This window comes from Monodelphis domestica, chromosome 4 (genome assembly GCF_027887165.1).
Source record: "Monodelphis domestica isolate mMonDom1 chromosome 4, mMonDom1.pri, whole genome shotgun sequence".
In the NCBI taxonomy this organism is placed as follows: Eukaryota; Metazoa; Chordata; class Mammalia; order Didelphimorphia; family Didelphidae; genus Monodelphis; species Monodelphis domestica.
Window position 1 is genome coordinate 86603436 of NC_077230.1, and position 18972 is coordinate 86622407.

Genomic DNA, 18972 nt, shown 5'->3' on the forward strand with positions numbered 1-18972 from the left:
CAAGTCACTTGACCCCCATTGCCTAGCCCTTACCATCTTCTGCCTTGGAGCCAATACACAGTATTGATTCCAAGATGGAAGTTAGGACTTAAAAAAAAATGCTCTAATGCTTCTTGGCTCTGTGACTATGGGCACATTTCTCAATCTCAGTTGGCTCAGCTGGAAAATAGCTAGGATAATACCAACTTGGCAGGCCCATTGTGAGACTGAGGAGATAATGTATGCCAAACAGTTTTTAAGCTTAAAAACACTACCTAAATATCATTTATTAGCATTTTATCATCATTGTTGTTATTATTACTGTGCTATTATGGAATTATATTATTAATTATGTACTTAGAAGTATTATCAGTACTACTCCTTCCTGATACCACACATTTTACTTTGATATATCTGATTATTAGGAAGTTTTTTCTAATATATGAGAAAAAAATATATATGCGAATAACATCACTCTCACTCTGTATAGCTCTCTTCTAAATGTGGCCAATATTACGTTAGGTTTTGTTTGGCTGAATGCCACAATGTCAACTCACATACGACTTGCATTCCAATAAAACCCCCATTTTTTTCTGTACAGACTATTCCACTATGCCAGTCATAGAGAAGATTTTCAAACCCCAGTTCAAGATTTCTTATTCAGCCCTGATGTATTTCTTATTATATTCAAACCAGCGTTCTAGCCTCTCAACGTCTTTTTGGATCCAGTATGTTTATTATCTCTTCTAGTTTTATGTCACTTGAAAAGTTGACAAATATGTCATTTATAACTTTATTTAAGTCAATGATAAACATTTTAATCAGGACAGGGCCACGTCAAGTCCCTGGGGCTCTCCACTAAACCCCATCTTTTATAGAAAGCCTAATCCAACCCAACGCCTCTAAATTCTAATGCCTTCCCTGGGTTAATGGTTTCCTATTTATCCTGTATATAGCTCTGTGTGTGTGTGCATATTATCTTCTCTACTGGATTATTTGCCTCTTGAGGGCTGGGATCATCTTTTGCATCCTTTTGTGTCCCCATTACTTAGCATAGTGCCTGGCACATGATAGGTGCTTAATAAATGTTGGTTGATTGATTAAAAAAAACTTTTAAGTTGATATTGACCTAGTTATAGACTCACCTAATTGCATATAATTGTCTAGTGTATATCTGTCCTTTTACCCAAGGACTGCAAGAGAGACTTTGTTCAATGGCTTTGCTGAAGTCTACCAGTCTAGTAAACCCAGGATCCAGTCTTCCTTCATCAGGCCAAGGGACGGAGCTCTCTTCCTACTAGTTCATTCTTTTTGCCCGACCCACCTTCTGGCAGGATGAATTAAAGGAAAGAAAAGGAAGGTTTGAAAACAAAAACAAGATGGAAGGCCAAATAAAACCCCAAAAGGGAGTTCCCCTCGTATGGTGCTTCAGAGAGGCTTGTCACATACTTTGTAAGTGACGGAGGCAGGACTCACAACCTAGATTTTCTGATTCAAAGTACAGCGCTCTTTCCTCTGGACCATGCAGCACCCCTTTCTTAAGTATTTCCATGATCCCCGGCACTGTTACATGGGTAATGATCAACCAATAAATAAATGTCCTTTGTTGATCGAAGTGAGATTGGCTCTACTTTTGGGTCCGCTGCCATGTCTTGACCATAGGATTTAGAGATAAAAGGACCTAAGAGAGAGTCAAATGCAGTGTGCTCATTTTATCATTTTAAAAAATATTGCTATCATTCATGTTTCTCTCCTTCCAGTCCCCCCCCAAAAAAACCCTTAAAAATGTAAATAGTCAAGAAAATTAAATTTCTCTGTTAGTCGCATTCTAAAACTCATCTCATTCAGCACATTTAAATAATCCTCTCTGTTGGGAAGTAGGCAACAGGCTTCAGCACTGGTCTTCTGAAATCATGGTTCATCATTTTGTTGATTAGAGTCCTTAAATATTGCCATGCTGTTCACTCATTGCAACATTACAATTTTTATATAAAGTGTCCCCCTGGCTTTCTACACTTCACTCCATGATAGTTCATACCAGTTTTCCCAGTTCTCTCTGAAACCATCCTCTTCCTTTAGCACTAGAGTATTCCTACATCTTCATCTACCAGAACTTTTTTCAATCATTCCTCAATTAACGGGCACTTGGCTTTCAGTTCTTTGTCACCACAAAAAGCTCTGATACATTTTTTGTTCATATGAGATCTTTTCCTCATTCTTTGATCTCATTGGTAAACAGTCCTAGTAGTAGGATTGCTAGATCAAAGGCTATGCAAAGTTTTGTAACTTTTTGCTAATATTCTCATATTGGAGAGGGGGAAACTGAGGGCAAAAAATAATTTGCTTAGGAGTTACACAACTGCTAAGTGACTGAACCAAGATTCACACCCAGGGCTTTGGGCTCCAGATTATCCCATGATCTTTCTACACAATATTGAGAATGGCTTTGGCCATCGCTGTCATTAAGACCTTGGTAGGTGACTGGAAGTGAAGGGCAAGTTATTCATAATAATGAAAAGCTACACTATATTCAGCAATGGACAGCAAAGAGTTCTGAACTTGAATTTAAAGAACTTGAGTTCAAATCCCACCTGTGCCACTCATTAGTTGTGTGACTTTGGACAATTCACTTAACCTCTCTCTGGGCCTGAAAAATAAAAAGTTTAAAACAAATTAGCTTCAAGATGCATTCTGACTCTAAATATATGTCTATTGAAGCCAAAAATTATAGGATCACCTATTTAGATCTGGAAGGGACCTTAGAGGTCATTTGGGTGGCATAGAGGATAGACTTAGAATCAAGAAGATTTGAGTTAAAATGCTGCTTCAGATCCTTACTAGCTGTGTGACTTTGGGCAAGTCTTAATTTCTAGATCAATTTCTTCAACTATAAAATGGGGTTAATAATAGCACCTACCTCACAGAATTGTTGGGTGGATCAAATGAGATAGGATTTCAAAGCTCTATGCAGACCTTAAAACACTGTATGAATGCTAGTTATTATTACTTTATTATTATCCAGTTCAATCCCTCATTTTGTAGATGAAGAAACTAAGGCAAAGAGAAATAAAATGATGTAACAAACTTAAATAAGTAAGTAGCGTATTAGGTGAGATTGAAACCCACATAGTTTGATTCCATTTTCCAACACTCTTTTCCTTTCAGCAAAATATGAGCTTATGAATTTCAGTCTTGCCCCTTTCCTTCCATATTCTCCTATCCAACCCTACCTGTTTGCGATTTTATGAAAATAATTCAGTATCATAAGAAACAGCAACATAAGGTGGATCATAGATTCAAAGGTGGAAAGGATCTTAGAGGTCATTTAATCATGTCATTCCCTCATTTTATAAAAGGTGAAGACAGGCTTAGTTAATTTTTCCAAGGTAACACAGAATCAATTTTAAAACCTCTCATTCCAAATCCAGCAGTCTTTTCACCGGACCCCACTGTTTCTCAAAAAGATTAGCAGCAGCACCAGCCACAGGTTCTGACTCCCTTCCTCCAGGTTACATCTCTTGGTGGTCCTTGAAGCAGACAAAATGTTTCCTTCTTGACCATGCCCATGATGGAAGAATTTGTAGGTGGGCCAGGCTTTGTGGGAGGTCAGATCTACTTCCTCTTCTGGCTTTAAAATGACCATCCCCAACACTAAATCTCAACAGTTTACCAAATGAAACCCCTTTTTGGAATGACCTGACAAGGCATTTACACTCAAGATGTTCTTCTCTGCTCTTTCTCAGGTTTTGAAACATCTGCGACACTTAAACTTCACCAGCAATATGGGTGAGCAGGTAGATTTTGATGAGTTTGGGGACCTGGTGGGCAACTATTCAATCATCAACTGGCACCTTTCTCCAGAGGATGGCTCCATCGTGTTTAAGGAGGTTGGGCATTACAACGTCTATGCCAAGAAGGGTGAACGACTCTTCATCAATGAGGAGAAAATTCTGTGGAGTGGATTCTCCAGGGAGGTATGTACTTAACAGAAGAAAACCATGAGTGGCCAACTGATGGCAGCAAATAATGTGTGGGCACAACAGATGATTGCTTGGGGAAATGGTAAGTCAGAAACAAATGCCGAGAACTGTCCTACTAGATAGCTTCTTTGCCAAGGAAAATTTAGTTGCAATGGAACAAGAATAAAAGCTCATGTGGAGAACAGAAATGAAAGAGGATTTTTCCTTTCCAAGGATCCCACTAGATCATTCTTGAAGGATAGAACACTTTACCCAGAGTTATGGAATCTCCCCAAAGGATAAACAATAATAATAGCTGGCATTTTTATATCACTTGAAAGTTTACAGAGTGCTTTACATCATCCTGATAGCAACCCTCTGTGATAGATGTCCTAGATTCTTAGGAAGAAAACTCTCAGTGTAAAATCAACAACAAAAAAATCAATTAAAATTATTAAAGAGAAAAATAAAGCCTTCAGACCAAATGTCTGTTTGTAAAAAAGCAAACAAACAAAAACAGCTTTACCTGCCACTGTTTTCATTTATTATCCTCTTTCTTTTATTCTCTCCCCCATTCTCACTCCTGCCTTAGGAAATTCCAAACCACTGAATAGTCCAAACACTGACTTGTGTAATAACATTATCCAGGGAGATAAGATAGAAGGGAGAAAAGGAGAAGACTCTTTAAATCTCTGTATTTTTTTTCCTTTCTTGTATGTCTCAGGATCTTTCCTAGTCCTCCCCTGAAATTAAAATAAAATGTAGAAGGAGAGAGAGGAGGCACTCAGTTTCTCTTTTTCCCATTGAATTTCTGATGAAATTTTCTGATAATAATATTTACAAATACTATAGTTGTGTGAGTAGATAGTATCCCCTATTTTACAGGTAAGAAGACTGAGCCACAGAGAGCCACACTCTTTGGTTCAGTCATGTCTGATTCTTTGTGACTCCATTTAGGATTTTCTTGACAAAGACACTGGAACAGTTTGCCATTTCCTTCTCCAACTCATTTTACAGATAAGGGAACCGAGGCAAACAGGACTAATGGACTTGCCCAGGGTCACATAGCCGGCAAGTGTCTGAGATCATATTTAAACTTGGGAAGTCTTCTCTCTAGACTGGGCATTACCTACTTGCCTTGAGTGGGTATTTTCCTTCTTTCTCCCACTCCTTTTGCCTCTATGTTTTCCCAGTGAATTGAGTTGAAGGACTTGGGTAGGAGAGGAATGAATGAGCACTTTTATGACCCATGAGGCTTGAGGTGTTATTCCTTTAACATAGATAAAGGGAATCTTAGGGAAATCCTGTCCAGTCAACTGCTTCTCCAGTGCAATCAAAATACCCAGAATACTCCTCTCTAATCACCCTCCCTGTCCCAACACTCCTTGGGGTCTTCTTTGTCTTATTCCAGTTACTGGACTGTAATAGGTGGATGTTATCATAAACTCCTTGGGGGCAAGAAGAGAGTCCTATTTATCTTTGTATCTTCTCTCAGGGCTTAATCATGTATGAGGACATCAGTAACTATTTATGGAACCGACCCTTGCTTTGTAAGCCCCACAGCTTATCTAGGATCTTGCTGAGTTCAGTTGCTCCCCCCACTTGCTCCCTGGAAAGGCTGCTGTTTAGTATGTGAAGAAAACTCCCAGAGGTCCAGCTTCCAGGGCTCCTTTCTTCCATTTGAAGGAATTTATCCCCTGAGGAAGGCAAAGGCCACAGAACCAGAGATAAGGTTCCCTCCTCTTCTCAGCGCCCCGAGGCCTTCTGCTGGTGAGTTCTCTGTTGAGAGAGGGGCATTCACTCCTTCAGGCCTCCAGGGTATCTAGTCAGTCCATTATTGCTGACACAGCCAACTTCCTATAAAATTCTCCGGGTCCATTATTGACATCGCAGTTTACCCAGAGCTCTTTTTTGCTCTCTGAGCTTTTGTTGTCAGGATTACCAATTTCTAGCTGTATCTACACGTAACAAATGTGGCCATTTCCCTGAATGGATGGCTCAGTTTAGTGTAAAGATGCTCAAAATGACTTCTCCCAGAGTCATGGCTTTTGCCTACTCTCCTTCCAAACGCGGTCCTTCATCCGAAGTGAGCTGAAAGGAAAAGCATTTGGATTTCCTCTCATCGTTTAGTCTCCATCATCAAAAAGGGTCATTTGATTCCCTATTCATCTCGCCAGTGAGTTGGGACCCAGGCACACAGGAAGCTCAGAGAGGTGCAGACCTGCCGAGACTGTGGACATCATCCCTTCTCAGAGGGCAGTGGAGAGAAGGAAGGAGGTGGGCACCAGGAACAGTCACTTTTCCGCTCCTCATGAAGGCAGACTTCTGAGTATAATTCTCTAGTGTTTTAGACGTTCAGTGATTTTAGTCCTAAAGGATGAAGTCATGAACTGGCTGGCCCCTCTGCCTGGAATGCTCACCCTGCTACCTTCTGGCTCCTAGAATCCCCGGGGCCCTTTAAGTCCCAGCTTAAGCATCGTTTCCCTTCAGGCTGCCTTTCCTGGCTCCCCCAGAAACTCCTGCTTTACCCCCTCAAACTGGAATATATTAATTTGTGAACCTGCTGCCTTCCCCTCCCACTTTGAATGTGAACTCCCTGAGATCAGCTGTTGTTTTTGCTTTTTCCTTAAACATTTCAGCACTTAGCACAGTGCCCATGACTTAAATAGTTAATAAATCCACATTGATTGGGCATTTGTACAGATCGTTAAGGTTTTCAAGGTGTTTTACATAAATTATCCCATTTGAACCTCACACCAACCGTGTCAGGAATTATGGGTATTATTATCCCCATTTTACAGATGAGGAAACAGAGTCAGAGAGGTTAGCTAACATGTTTGAAGTTATATGGCAGTCAATTAACATTTATTAAAAGCCTATTCTTTGTCAAAAGCTATTCAAATGATCTCAGTGAATGCTAGCTCTAAGCCCAGCATGCTCTGCACCAGGTCAAAGATGCTTCTTATTGGAGAGACAGATCCAGGGAAGGAAGCAGGCTGGTCCTGTAGCCCAAGGGAAGCACTAGGTTAGCCCAGCATGCTCTATTTGCATTTCTGTGATATCAAGGCTCACAGGCGGAGAGGGCATGGATGGATTGGTAGCCTATTGTAGGAGGGACTGCTCTTGTCAATCAGGTCACAAAATCATCCAGGTATCAAAGTTATAAATTCTCTCAAGATCTAACTCCTGGATTCAAATGCAAATATGATTTTTTTAACCCCTCACCTTCCATCTTGGAATCAATACTGTGTATTGGTTCCAAGGCAGAAGAGTGGTAAGGACTAGGCAATGGGGGGGAAGTGACTTGCCCAGGGTCACCCAGCTGGGAAGTGTCTGAGGCCAGATTTGGCAAATATGATTTAAGGATGAAGGTAACTCTTCTTGAGGTTCCCCCACCTAATTATATCTCAGCATCAGAATCCTTTATTCCCATCCAGAGAATATCACTGGGGACAGCTAGGTGGCTCAGTGGATTGAGAGCCAGGCTTGAAGACAGAGATCCTGGGTTCAGATTTGACCTTAAACACTTCCTGGCTGCGTGACCCTGGGCAAGTCACTTAACTCCTATTACCTAGCCCTTATCATTCTTCTACCTTGGAACCAGTACTTAACATTGATTGCAAGATAGAAGGTAAGGGTTTTAAGGGAGAGGAAAAGAAGAAAGAGACATTAGACTTGAGTTTGATTTTACCACTTACTAGCATTGTGCCCATTAACCACACTAATGTTCAGGTTCTTGTAATATGATCCTCATGTTTTTCCATCTAAGGCACAACATGTAGTAGAGTAGAGGAAGAAGGCAAGAAAGGATGTGTTTTATTATTCTTTTCTATGAATGCATATTTTTAATGCTAGAAAATTATACTCCTCAACACATTTGTTTTGTGAGAGGTCAAGTCATATGTTAGAGTGAAGGTTTTAGTGAAGTCTTTAGTGATAGTAAGAATGCTAGAGCCAGACTTGAAGGCAGAGATCCTCAGTTCAAATCTGACCTCAGATACTCCCTGGCTATGTGACCCTGGGTAAGAAGGAGGAGGGGTTGGTTTCAGAGCTTGCTGAGGCAAGAGATTAGTCAAGTATGGGAATCAGGAAGTGGGTTAATTTGGCCAGAACACTGAATGAATAAAAAAAGCATCGAGTAAGTACTTACTACATTACATACCAAGTCCTGTACTTGGGGCTGAGGTTCTTGTTGCTATTCAGTCATCTCAGCCCTGTCTGATCTGACCCCATTTAGGGTTTTCTTGGCAAAGATACTGGACGGTTTTGACATTTCTTTCTCCAGTTCACTTTATAGATGAGTAAACTGAGGCAAACAGGATAAAGAGACTTGCTCAGGGTTCACAAAAAGTGTTTGAGGCTGGATTTGAACTCAGAAGAGGAGCCTTCCTGACTCAATGCCAAGCATTCTGTCCACCATGCCCCCTACCTGCCCGTCCTAGTGTATAGCAGAGGACGAAATGGCAAACTTCCAGTTCCTTTGGCAGGCATGATGACACACTCCTCTTGGGATGGGAGGGAGGGGAAGAGGTGTAACTGGATAATTCACTTGAGCTTTGGAGTTCTAAGCTACAGTGGCAAAACCCAGTTAAACCCAGCATCTGCAATAAGCCCAGTCCCAATGTGATAACCCCCTGGGGGCAGGGTGACTAAAGCGGGGAGAACCAGGTCAGATCAAAAACAGAGCAGGTTAAAGCTTCTGTGGTTAGTAATTAAATTTGGTCAGTCACAGGTCAGGCCTCTGAGTGGTTATGTTACTTCTAACCTGGGTGACCCAAGGAGACCCACTCTCAATCACATAAATGGATTAGGAGAGTTTATTGTTACTAACCTTGAATCAAGGTACTTGCAGTATCATTTTTTTTTAACCCTTACCTTCCATCTTAGAATCAATACTGTGTATTGGTTCTAAGGCAGAAAATCAGTAAGGACTAGGAAATGGGGGTTAAATGACTTGCCCAGGGTCATACAGCCAGGAAGTGTCTGAGGCCGGATTTGAACCCAGGATCTCCTGTTTTTACCCCTGGCTCTCAATCCACTGAGCCACCCAGCTTGTCTCCTGCAGTATTCTTTACAAAGATGACAGCTACATTGTGCCACTGCATATGTGCATACCTGGAACAAAGTAGCATGCAAATGCCACTATTTTATCAGCTATGGCTTTCTAGACCTTTTCTTCTTACCCAGAACATACTTGATCACTGTCTTCTCATAGCTGAAGGGCAGTCATGTGGAGAGGGCATCAGACTTAACCCGCTTAGCTCCAGAGGGCAGAATTGGGACTAATAAGAGGGATTCTAGAGAGGCAGATTTCAGCTCAATAAAGAGACCAGTTTTTTTACATTAAGAGCTGATTAGGTGTCAGTCGCACTTCCATGAGAGCTCTTGGATGAAGGAGTTATGCATTTCACCTTTGCGAGGTCTTATGGGAACCCGCTGGCCTTCAGGATTATATTGCATTACTGGGTAGAGAATTCTTTTCTATAAGTCATTCCGATAATGGAATAGGTTGACTCCCAGACGAAATGACTCCTTGTAGCTAGATGCAGACGCTGGGTGGATGATTATCTATCATGGATATTATAGAAGGAATGACCGCATTGGTTGGGAAGTTGGATTAGATCGGTGGTTCTTAGCCTGGGGTCCATGAACTTGGCCAACATTTCGGTAGCATATTACATCCTCTAAAGTATTTTCCTCATGACATTCCTGTTGCTCAGTCATGTCCAATTCTTTGTGACCCCTTGGATTTGTCCGTGAGGTTTTCTTGGCAAAGAGACTGAAGTGGTTTGCCATTTTCTTCTCCAGCTCTTTGTCAGATGAGACTGACGTCAATAGTATTAAGTGACTTTCCTGGGGTCACCCAGCTAGTAAGTGTCCGAGGCCAGATTTGAATTCAGGAAGATGAGTGTTGCTGGTGCCAGGACCAGTGCCACCTAGCTGCCCTTAGTTCAAACATTACTATTCCCATTTTACAGATGATGAGAGGGAGGCACAGAGTAGGAAGGTGATTTGCCCAAGATTATAAATTAGTAAATGGCATTGCCAGGAATCAAACTAATGTCCTCTGACCCTGAGTATATTACTCCTTCAGCAGCGCCCTCAATTAGCTTATTCTGGTGCAAGCATTGGGAACACCAAAGACCACATCTCTCTATGTTACAAATTTTTCTTGTATGTTATATTGGTATTCAATGTTATCCTCACAAAAATAGGGCATTATCCAACATTTGTATCAGACAGCACATGACCTTTTCTTAGTGTTAGAGATCGAAAAAGCAGTAGAAATGTCTTCAGTGCTCGTGTTCATTCAGAAAAGCATTTTAAAGACTCTGCTTCGAGTATTCTAGAAGCTAAGGGAGCTAGGTGGTGCAATGGATAGAGTATTGGGCCCGGAGTCAGGAAGACTCATTTTCCTGCGTCCAAATCTGGTCTCAGACACTTACTGGCTGTGTGACTTGAGAATGAATCATAGGTCTGAGTTTGATTTCCACATCTGCACTAGCTAGCCCTGCGCCCATTAATCCCTCTGGTCTTCAGTTTCTTTTCTTATAATATGGTCATCCTGTTTCTCTGTCTAGGGTACAACATGTAATAGGAGTGGAGGAAGGAGGTAAGGAAGGCAGGTCACTTAACCCTGTTTGCCCATCTGTAAAATGAGCTGGAGAAGGAAATGGAAAATCACTCCAGTATCTTTGCCAAGGAAACCTCAGACACGACTTTAACAACAACACAACAAAAAAATTCTAGAGGCAAGATGGCATGATGGATAGGGTGCTAAATCTGAACTCAAGGAGACCTGAGTTCAAATTCTACCCCTGAAACATACCTAGCCATGAGACTCCAGGTAATTCTTTCTGAACCTCAGTTTCCTCACCTGTAAAATTGAGATAATATCTATGTAGTATTGACTTCTCAGAGTTGTAAAGAAGATAACATATATAAAGTTTCAAGATACTTTTTAAAATGTTAGCTGTGATTATAGAAGACCTCTCAAAATCATTACTTCAGTATTATTACACATCAGTTGCAGCTTAAAATGGAGATGGAAGTCTAGGGTAGAATCTGGAGATTCAAAATGACAACATTATTTTTTTTAAAAACATTATTTTATTTGGTCATTTCCAAACATTATTCATTGGAAACAAAAATCATTTTCTTTTCCTCCCCTCCCCCTCCCCTAGCTAACGTGCGATTCCACTGGGTTTCACATGTGTCCTTGATTCGAACCCATTTCCCTGTTGTTGGAATTTGCATTATAGTGTTCATTTAGAGTCTCTCCTCAGTCATATCCCCTCCACCCCTGTAGTCAAGCAGTTGCTTTTCATCGGTATTTTTACTCCCACAGTTTATCGTGTTTTTTAGATCCCTGCAGATTGTTCAGGGACATTGCATTGTCCCTAGTGGAGGAGTCCATTACCTTCGATTGTACCACAGGACAACAATATTTCTTGAGTGGCTGCTTCATTTCTGAGGGATACAGTTACATATAAAAACACATTTGATTTCAAAATCTTTTAAAAACTGCATGCATCAGAGTATTTTCCTTTTTCTGTTCAACAGACATTTATTAAGTTCCTACTGTAAGCACTGGTGCAGGGATAGAGTCCTGAGTCTGGAGTCAAGGAAGACTCACCTTCCTGACTTCAAATCTGGCCTCAGATACCTACTAGCTGTGGGACCCTGGGCAAATCACAACCCTGTTGGCCTATTTCCTCATCTGAAAAATGAACTGGAGCAGAAAGCGGCAAACCACTCTAGTATCTTTGTCAAGAAAACCCTAATGGAGGTCTCAAAGAGTCATACACAACTGAAACAACTCAACAATAACAACAAAACTGTTTGTCTAGCTCAGCACTAGGTGTTTGTGGAAGTGCAAAGCTTAGATTAAATACTAACTTCTCCATTATCTTACTACATGAGTTTAAAAGATCATGCACGATGTCTTAGTGTATATCCAAACCAATCCATCATTTTCCAGTGAAAAAATACAGGCCTAGAAAAATGATTTGGCTTGCCCAGAAAACCAACAGCCATAATTATCAGAGAATCTCTAGTTATTTTCAATATCTCTTTTAAATACATCTGGAATTTTAGACACAGTCATTTTCTTAGATGAAGGCCAGTTCCATCACACAGACTGTCAGTGATTTAGATTCACAGCTCTGCTCTGTTTAGGAAATAAGCCCTTCATTCCTGGCCTGAAGAAACATTTTACTCAGAGCCATAACTAGCAGTGTTGATATCTGGAATTAAGCAATACAAAAGTGCCCTGAAATTAACTTTGTATTTCATGATGTGGAAAGAAATCAAATATTTAAGAAAAATTCAATTGAATACAAGGAAACGTTAGTTATGACAGTGCCTCAGGAGATGGAATCTCTGAGTTTAAAGGGACCTTAGAAATAATCTAATCCAACTCACAAGTCCTGTGCCCTTTTGCTCCTACCAGAAAGCAAATTTCACCGCCAAACACTGGAGGTAGGTAGGTAAACAGATGAGAAAGAAGCAGGAAGGAAGGAAGGAAAGAAGGAAGGAAAGAAGAAAGAAGGAAGAAGGAAGAAGGAAGGAAGGAAGGAAGGAAGGAAGGAAGGAAGGAAGGAAGGAAGGAAGGAAGGAAGGAAGGAAGGAAGGAAGGAAGGAAGGAAGGAAGGAAGGAAGGAAAGAAGGAAGAAGGAAGAAGGAAGGAAGGAAGGAAGGAAGGAAGGAAGGAAGGAAGGAAGGAAGGAAGGAAGGAAGGAAGGAAGGAAGGAAGGAAGGAAAGCCTTTTCTGAAAGAATGCCTTCTGTCCCTGAAGAGGGTAGATAATAGAGAGAAAGCCTAGTCTTCATGGAAGGAGAAGTCCTAGGGAACTGATAGGAGGGATAGCCTGGGAATTTCTTTATGGAACAGAAGGATCCCTTCTCTTACAGCTACTTGGAAGTAAACCTCATTTCCCCCTTATTTTCAGCTAATATTCGATTCCTTTCATTTCCTTCAACTCTGGCAAAGGAGTTAAATGTCTTCACTCCCTGCATTTTCTAGTCCTCTGTTGTCTTAGCCTACTTATGATTCTGAGGATACTCACATTAGATTCATATTTGGTATGTTCTCTCAGGAGGCTAAATTGCTGTCAACATGTTCTTGTGATGTACATAATAGGTGTTCAATAAATGTTATTGGGTCATCTTTTAGTTATGTCTGACCCTTTGTGGCTCCATTTGGGGTTTTCTTGGCAAAGATATTAGAGTGTTTTGCCATTTTCTTTTCTAACTCATTTGACAGATGAGGAAACTGACCCCAACAGGGTTAAGTGACTTGCCCAGGAACACATAGTTAATAAGTATCTGGGCCAAATTTGAACTTAGGAAGATGAGTCTTCCTGGCTCCAGGCCCTATGCTCTATCCGAAGCACCATTTAATAAATTTGATAGTTATTAGCTGCCCACTTAATTAATACCTGGTGAATATAATTGCGTTGACCCTTTTTGTGACACACATAATAAAATTTGAATATTGAAAATAATCTCCAATTGTGGGTGATACATCTCTGAATGCTGTGTTGGCAGACAAATGTGTTTAAACAAACTAGAATAAATGTTCCCCTTTTTGACTCATTAATGAATTCTTTGAGGAATGGGTAGTTACAAGAATCTTTGGCTGCTTCAGCCTCCAGACCTGATGTCCTTTGGGTTTAGTACTTCAAGGAAGATGAAAAAAAGTCATCTCCATCTTAAGCTAATTCCAAAGCCTCTAAGTAACACAAAACCCACTGGCTAAATGGGCCTTCAGATGTACAGCACACAAGGAGACAAGTCCATGTTCTCTTCACTGGTACCCACTGAGGCCCTTTTGGCTGGTCCTGGGCAATTAAGCTCCCAGAAGGCAGCTCCATCTATGCAATAGACCAGTGGCATTAGGGGATATATAATTATCTACTGACATAGACAAGGCTGAATGCTCCAGGCTAAACAAAACCTACAGTGCCCGTGAATAACAATACTAACCTATACTGTTACAATGCTTTATGTTTTCAAAATGCTTTGATTACATTATCTCATTTGAGCTTCATAGCAACCCTGTGAGACTGACGTTTCAGTATCTTTATCCCCATTTTACAAATAAGGAAGCTGAGGCTTAGGAGAGGTTAACCTAACCAATGAGGCAGGATTGAACTTATTCATTCCTAGCCCGGACCTCTATCCACTCCATTATGCCATCTCTTAAGTAAATGCATTATACCACATAAATATAAACAAAGAAGCTATTAGAAATCCTTGGGATTCTGGAGCTATGCTCATGAATATTCCAAGTGGCACAGAGGATAGATCCCTGGGCTTAGAGTCAGGAAGACTAGAATTCAAATCTGACTTTGGACATTCACTAGATATGTGACCCTGGGCAAGTCAATTAACCTCTGCCTTTCTCAGTTTCTGCATCTATAAAATGGGGATAATGATAGCATCTATCTCAAAGTGTTGTTGTGAGGTACTATTTGCAAACTATTTGTCACTTAACTCTATTTGCCTCATTCTACTGGAGAAGTAAACAGCAACCCACTCAGGAAGCTAGGTGGTCCAGTGGATAGAGTACTGGACCTGGAGTCATCTTCTTGAGTTCAAATCTGGCCTCAGACACTTACTAGACATGACTATGGGCAAATCACTTATCCCTCTTTGCCTCAGTTACTCCTCTATAAAATGAACTGGAGGAGGAAGTAGCAAACTATTTCAGTATCTTGGTCAAAAACTTCTGAAATAATGGGGGGTGGGGGGAGGAAAAGAAAATGATCTATGTCTTTAATGAATAATGCTTGGAAATGATCAAAATAAAATATAATTAAAAAAAAAGAAATGAGGAATATCAGAATAAAAAGGGCTCAGCCAATGAGAAAAAAAAAACTTCTGAAATAGAGTCACAAATGCAAATGACTGCAAAATGACTAAAACAACTAAAATTTGTCTATTTTATTTATCCCACAGGGCCTAAAAGATAGCAAATGCTTATGTAAATTCTAGACGATACTCACTATGATTATGAATATTATATTCTTCAGTCATTCTAGCCATTCCTTTACATCCTCCTTCCCCAAACTTTAGCCTCTGTATGTTAATAAAAGCCAATGCCATCACTATTCTGTGGGTTCAGTGAATAGATGCTTCCCTGAACTTAGGGTATCCCCACAAGATAGTGGGAGCAACAGGTAAGCCAAACTCGTCCCAGAGATTTGAAAACATCCCACCCAAACATTGGTCTAGTCATTGCTAGAAGTACTGGCGACACCTTTGTCGTGTCGATATATTTCCTTAAAAGAGCCCCAACTTGACGGTCTCAGGACCTGAGTTTTAAGGCTGGCTCTGCCACTGGCTTATTATGGGAGCCTGAGGAGGTTGCAGCCTCTCCGAGCCTCTTTGTCTTCTGGAAGATAAGGGGCAGCTTAGTGGAGTGAATGAGGTGTTGCACCTAACTTCAGGAGCACCTGCGTTCAGATGCCTAGGCAAGTCACATAACCTCATCTTTCTCATTTGTAAACCCCTTCTGGTTCTAAATACAGGATCCTATGATGAGAGGATCTGTAGGTCATGGAGTGGTCCAGAGCAAACAGCATCAGCACACACCTATGGCAATGTCCATTCTTTTTTTTTTAAGCCCTTACCTTCCATCTTAGAATTAATACTGTGCATTGGCTCCAAGGCAGAAGAGTGGTAAGGGCTAGGCAATGGGGGTCAAGTGACTTGCCCAGGGTCACACAGCTGGGAAGTGTCTGAGGCCACATTTGAACCCAGGACCTCCAGACTACAAGGCTGGCTATCAATCCACTGAGCTACCCAGCTGCCTCCTGCAATGTTCATTCTTAATGAGAATTTGATTATTTGCTATTGAATACATCTTAAGCTGTCTTGAATAAACTATTGAGCTGCAAGGAATGTTGAGCCTCTTCCTCCAACCAGTTGTAGTCCCATGGTTAAAATTTTCCCATTAAAATATAAATTTTCTATAATATAAAATAAAGAGTCATCCCTATTTTTAAACAAATCTGGGTTTTCATACATTCAAATAAGCTTCACTCTAAAACTGTCCATGGAAAAACCTCACCACCATTCATTATAGGATCTATAAAATTTGCAAGAGCTTAAAAATAACTTTTAATGACAGAGAACACATAATCTTAATTTAAAAGGGTGATGATATCATCGCCATTAAAATACCTACTTTCTACAAGACTCTGTCATCTTCCAGAGGAAGTCTTTTTTTATCCCCATAGTTAGTTATTAGTGCTCTATCATCAGGTCTACTTATTTACATGTTGTATCCCCGCTAAAGAAAGGGGAAAGAGTCTGTTGTTGGTTTTGTCCTTGCGCTCTCATTACCTCGCCTGGAATCTGGCGTGTAGTAGGCACTTAAAAAGTCATTACCAGGTACATAAACTCTTTGAGAGTAGAGATTGTTTCATTTCGTTATGCGGTAGTGTCTGACTCTCTGTGATCCCGTGGACCAGAGCTATCCATGGGGTTTTCTTGGCAAGGACTTGAGGCTTGTCACTTGGCAAGTCCAGTGATTGCTTTCTAATGGATCCAGTGGGTCCTTTTGTCAGGCAGACGTTAAGTGACTTGCCCAGGGCCAGGAGGGTCTGAAGCCAGATTTGAACCCAGTTCTTCCTGACTCCAGTGTTCTACCCACTATATCATCTAGCTGCCCACAAATAAGATATAGACTCGATCAGTTGAGAATAGTCTCAGAATGAAAGCACTAAGTTTAAGTAGGATTGGGAAAGGTTTCTTTCAGAAGATGAGTGATACACACACACACACACACACACACACACACACACACACACACACACACACACACACACACTTTTACTGTTTCCAAAACACTTTCCTTGTAGCAAGTCTGTGAGGTAGGTAGTGAAAACAATTTTGCTCCCAACTGAAAAAAGAGGAAAGCTAAGCCTCAAGAACAAAAGCTGCTTGTCCAACTCATACAAGTATCTCCCGACTACAGACCCAGTGCTTTTCCCATTATACCATGCTGCCTCACTCAAGTCTTTTTTAAAATCTCTTTATAAATCAAACGATCCATTAATCAATAAACATTAACAAGCACCTACTATGCATCAGGCACCATGCTAGGCAACGGGAGCATGAATACGAGGAATACGGCAATATTTGTTACGATAAAACTTAGGTGGGAGGAAACACCAAGCACACGTGGGAGTACTTGGACCTTTATCAGGTTTGGTTTTCTTGGGGCACAGCTAATTGGAACCTGGGCCTGCTTTGTGTAGGAGAGGGTGTCTGTTCCCCTCCTGGCCCTATACCAGATGGTTCCAGTTAGGCAGATGTCTTCTTGCACACCGCCACTGGGCAACGAAAGGGAGAAAACAGGTGTGCTTTCCTTCAGAAACAGAGACGAAGAGTTTTCCATTTTAAAGAGGACAAAGTCAGAGGCATTATGTCCCTGTAGTTAGGATGATGGATAACACCTGGAAAGGCTATCAGGCTGGGGGAAGGACGGGAGATCACACCCAGCAGGGCTTTAGCAAGTTTAAGATGTTTGGGGGGAAGAAGAGAAGCCTGAATTAGGGAACACCATTTAGACATATTCAAATATTTGCAGGGTTGGCTGGAGGGCAAGGGTTCAAGTTTGTTTTCAGAATCAAAAATAATGCATGGGAAGGAGATTCTAGCCTGACACAAGCAGAATCTTGCTGATAATTAAAGCTATGGAAAAATGGAGTGGGCTGCCTTGGGAGAGAGTAGCTTTCCTCTCCCAGTCAGATTTGAACCCAGGACCTCCAGCCTCTAGGTATGCCTCTCAATCCACTGAGCCACCCAGCTGGCCTCAACTAGTTCACTAGGTCAAGTGGTCAAGAAGTGTGATACTCTTGGGGAATGAATGGAATGGGCTGCCCTCTGAGGCTCTCTCCACCCCGGGACCCTCTGAATGAGGACAAATCTGATAACTGAGCAGTGAGTTACATACTGACCTTCTAGCATTAACACAAAATGCAAACGTCCTGGACATTTCCGTTTAACCTCTTAGTCCCTCTAGCTGAATGCCATAAAGCATATTGTCCTCGCTTAGAAAGGAAGAGACGTTACCAGATGCCTAGTCCTGCTCTGCCATTGTTCCTAGGACCTTCCTTCACAGAGCCTGTAGGATGTTCATTCTCCTCGCCTTCTTGTTCAGGTGGTTTGCTGTGGTTTGGTAATAGCTTGCTAAATGAGTCCGTTCTTTCACTCCTTCCTGACGGCAGTGATTATAAGCGTTTTCTGCTTCTCCATTCTTGCCTCACAGAATTTAGGTCCAAATCCTGTTCCCCTAAAATGCTCATGTCATAATTGAAACTTCTGAAAATTGGGGTGAAGTGGGGATCTGTTTCTATTAGCTTTCACTTATTGCCCGATTATAGTCTTTATCCATTTACTCATTTTAAAATTCTTTAGGAATCAATTCTTGACTTTCCTCCCAAATAATAATGCTGCTTGTGACGCTTCCATGGCATTGAGATGGCTCTGTAGTGAATTTTACTATTGCTACAACTCTCCGAGGTGGAGCAGTGGTCATGCAAAAGGAGGTAAAAACCAGTCCCTGCCCTCAAGGAGCTTACCAAACAACAGTAGGGATGGTATGCAAATAAATATGGACAAAGCAAGCTATATGCAGGATAAATAGGAAGTCATCAACAGAGGGAAGGCACTGGAATTACACAGAAGTCTTTGGCTTCTCACTGCTTGAACCTGACTCATAATTTCTAACTTTTCTGGTCATCATCCTAGTTAATTTTTTTTTAAGCCATTGCCTTCCATCTTAGAATTAACACTGAGTATTAGTTCCAGGGCAGAAGAGACAGAAGAGTGGTAAGGGCTAGGCAATGGAGGTTAAGTGACTTGCCCAGGGTCACACAGCTAGGAAGTGTCTGAGGTCAGATTTGAATCTAGGACCTCCAGGACCTCCAGTCTCTAGATATGCCTCTCAATCCACTGAGCCACCCAGCTGCCCTCATCTAGTTTACTTTTACTGTGGAGTTCCTTAATATTAAGACATTTCT

The 18972-nt window shown here is 41.2% G+C and overlaps 1 protein-coding gene across 1 annotated transcript in view; it reads left to right on the plus strand.

The window, feature by feature from the left end:
• Positions 1 to 18972, plus strand: part of CASR (calcium sensing receptor) — a 79095-nt gene that overhangs the window by 46019 nt on the left and 14104 nt on the right. Inside the window, exon 4 of the mRNA XM_001371530.4 lies at positions 3723 to 3953. Within this exon, the coding sequence (XP_001371567.1) occupies positions 3723 to 3953 (231 nt within the window). The remainder of the gene's footprint in view (positions 1 to 3722; positions 3954 to 18972) is intronic.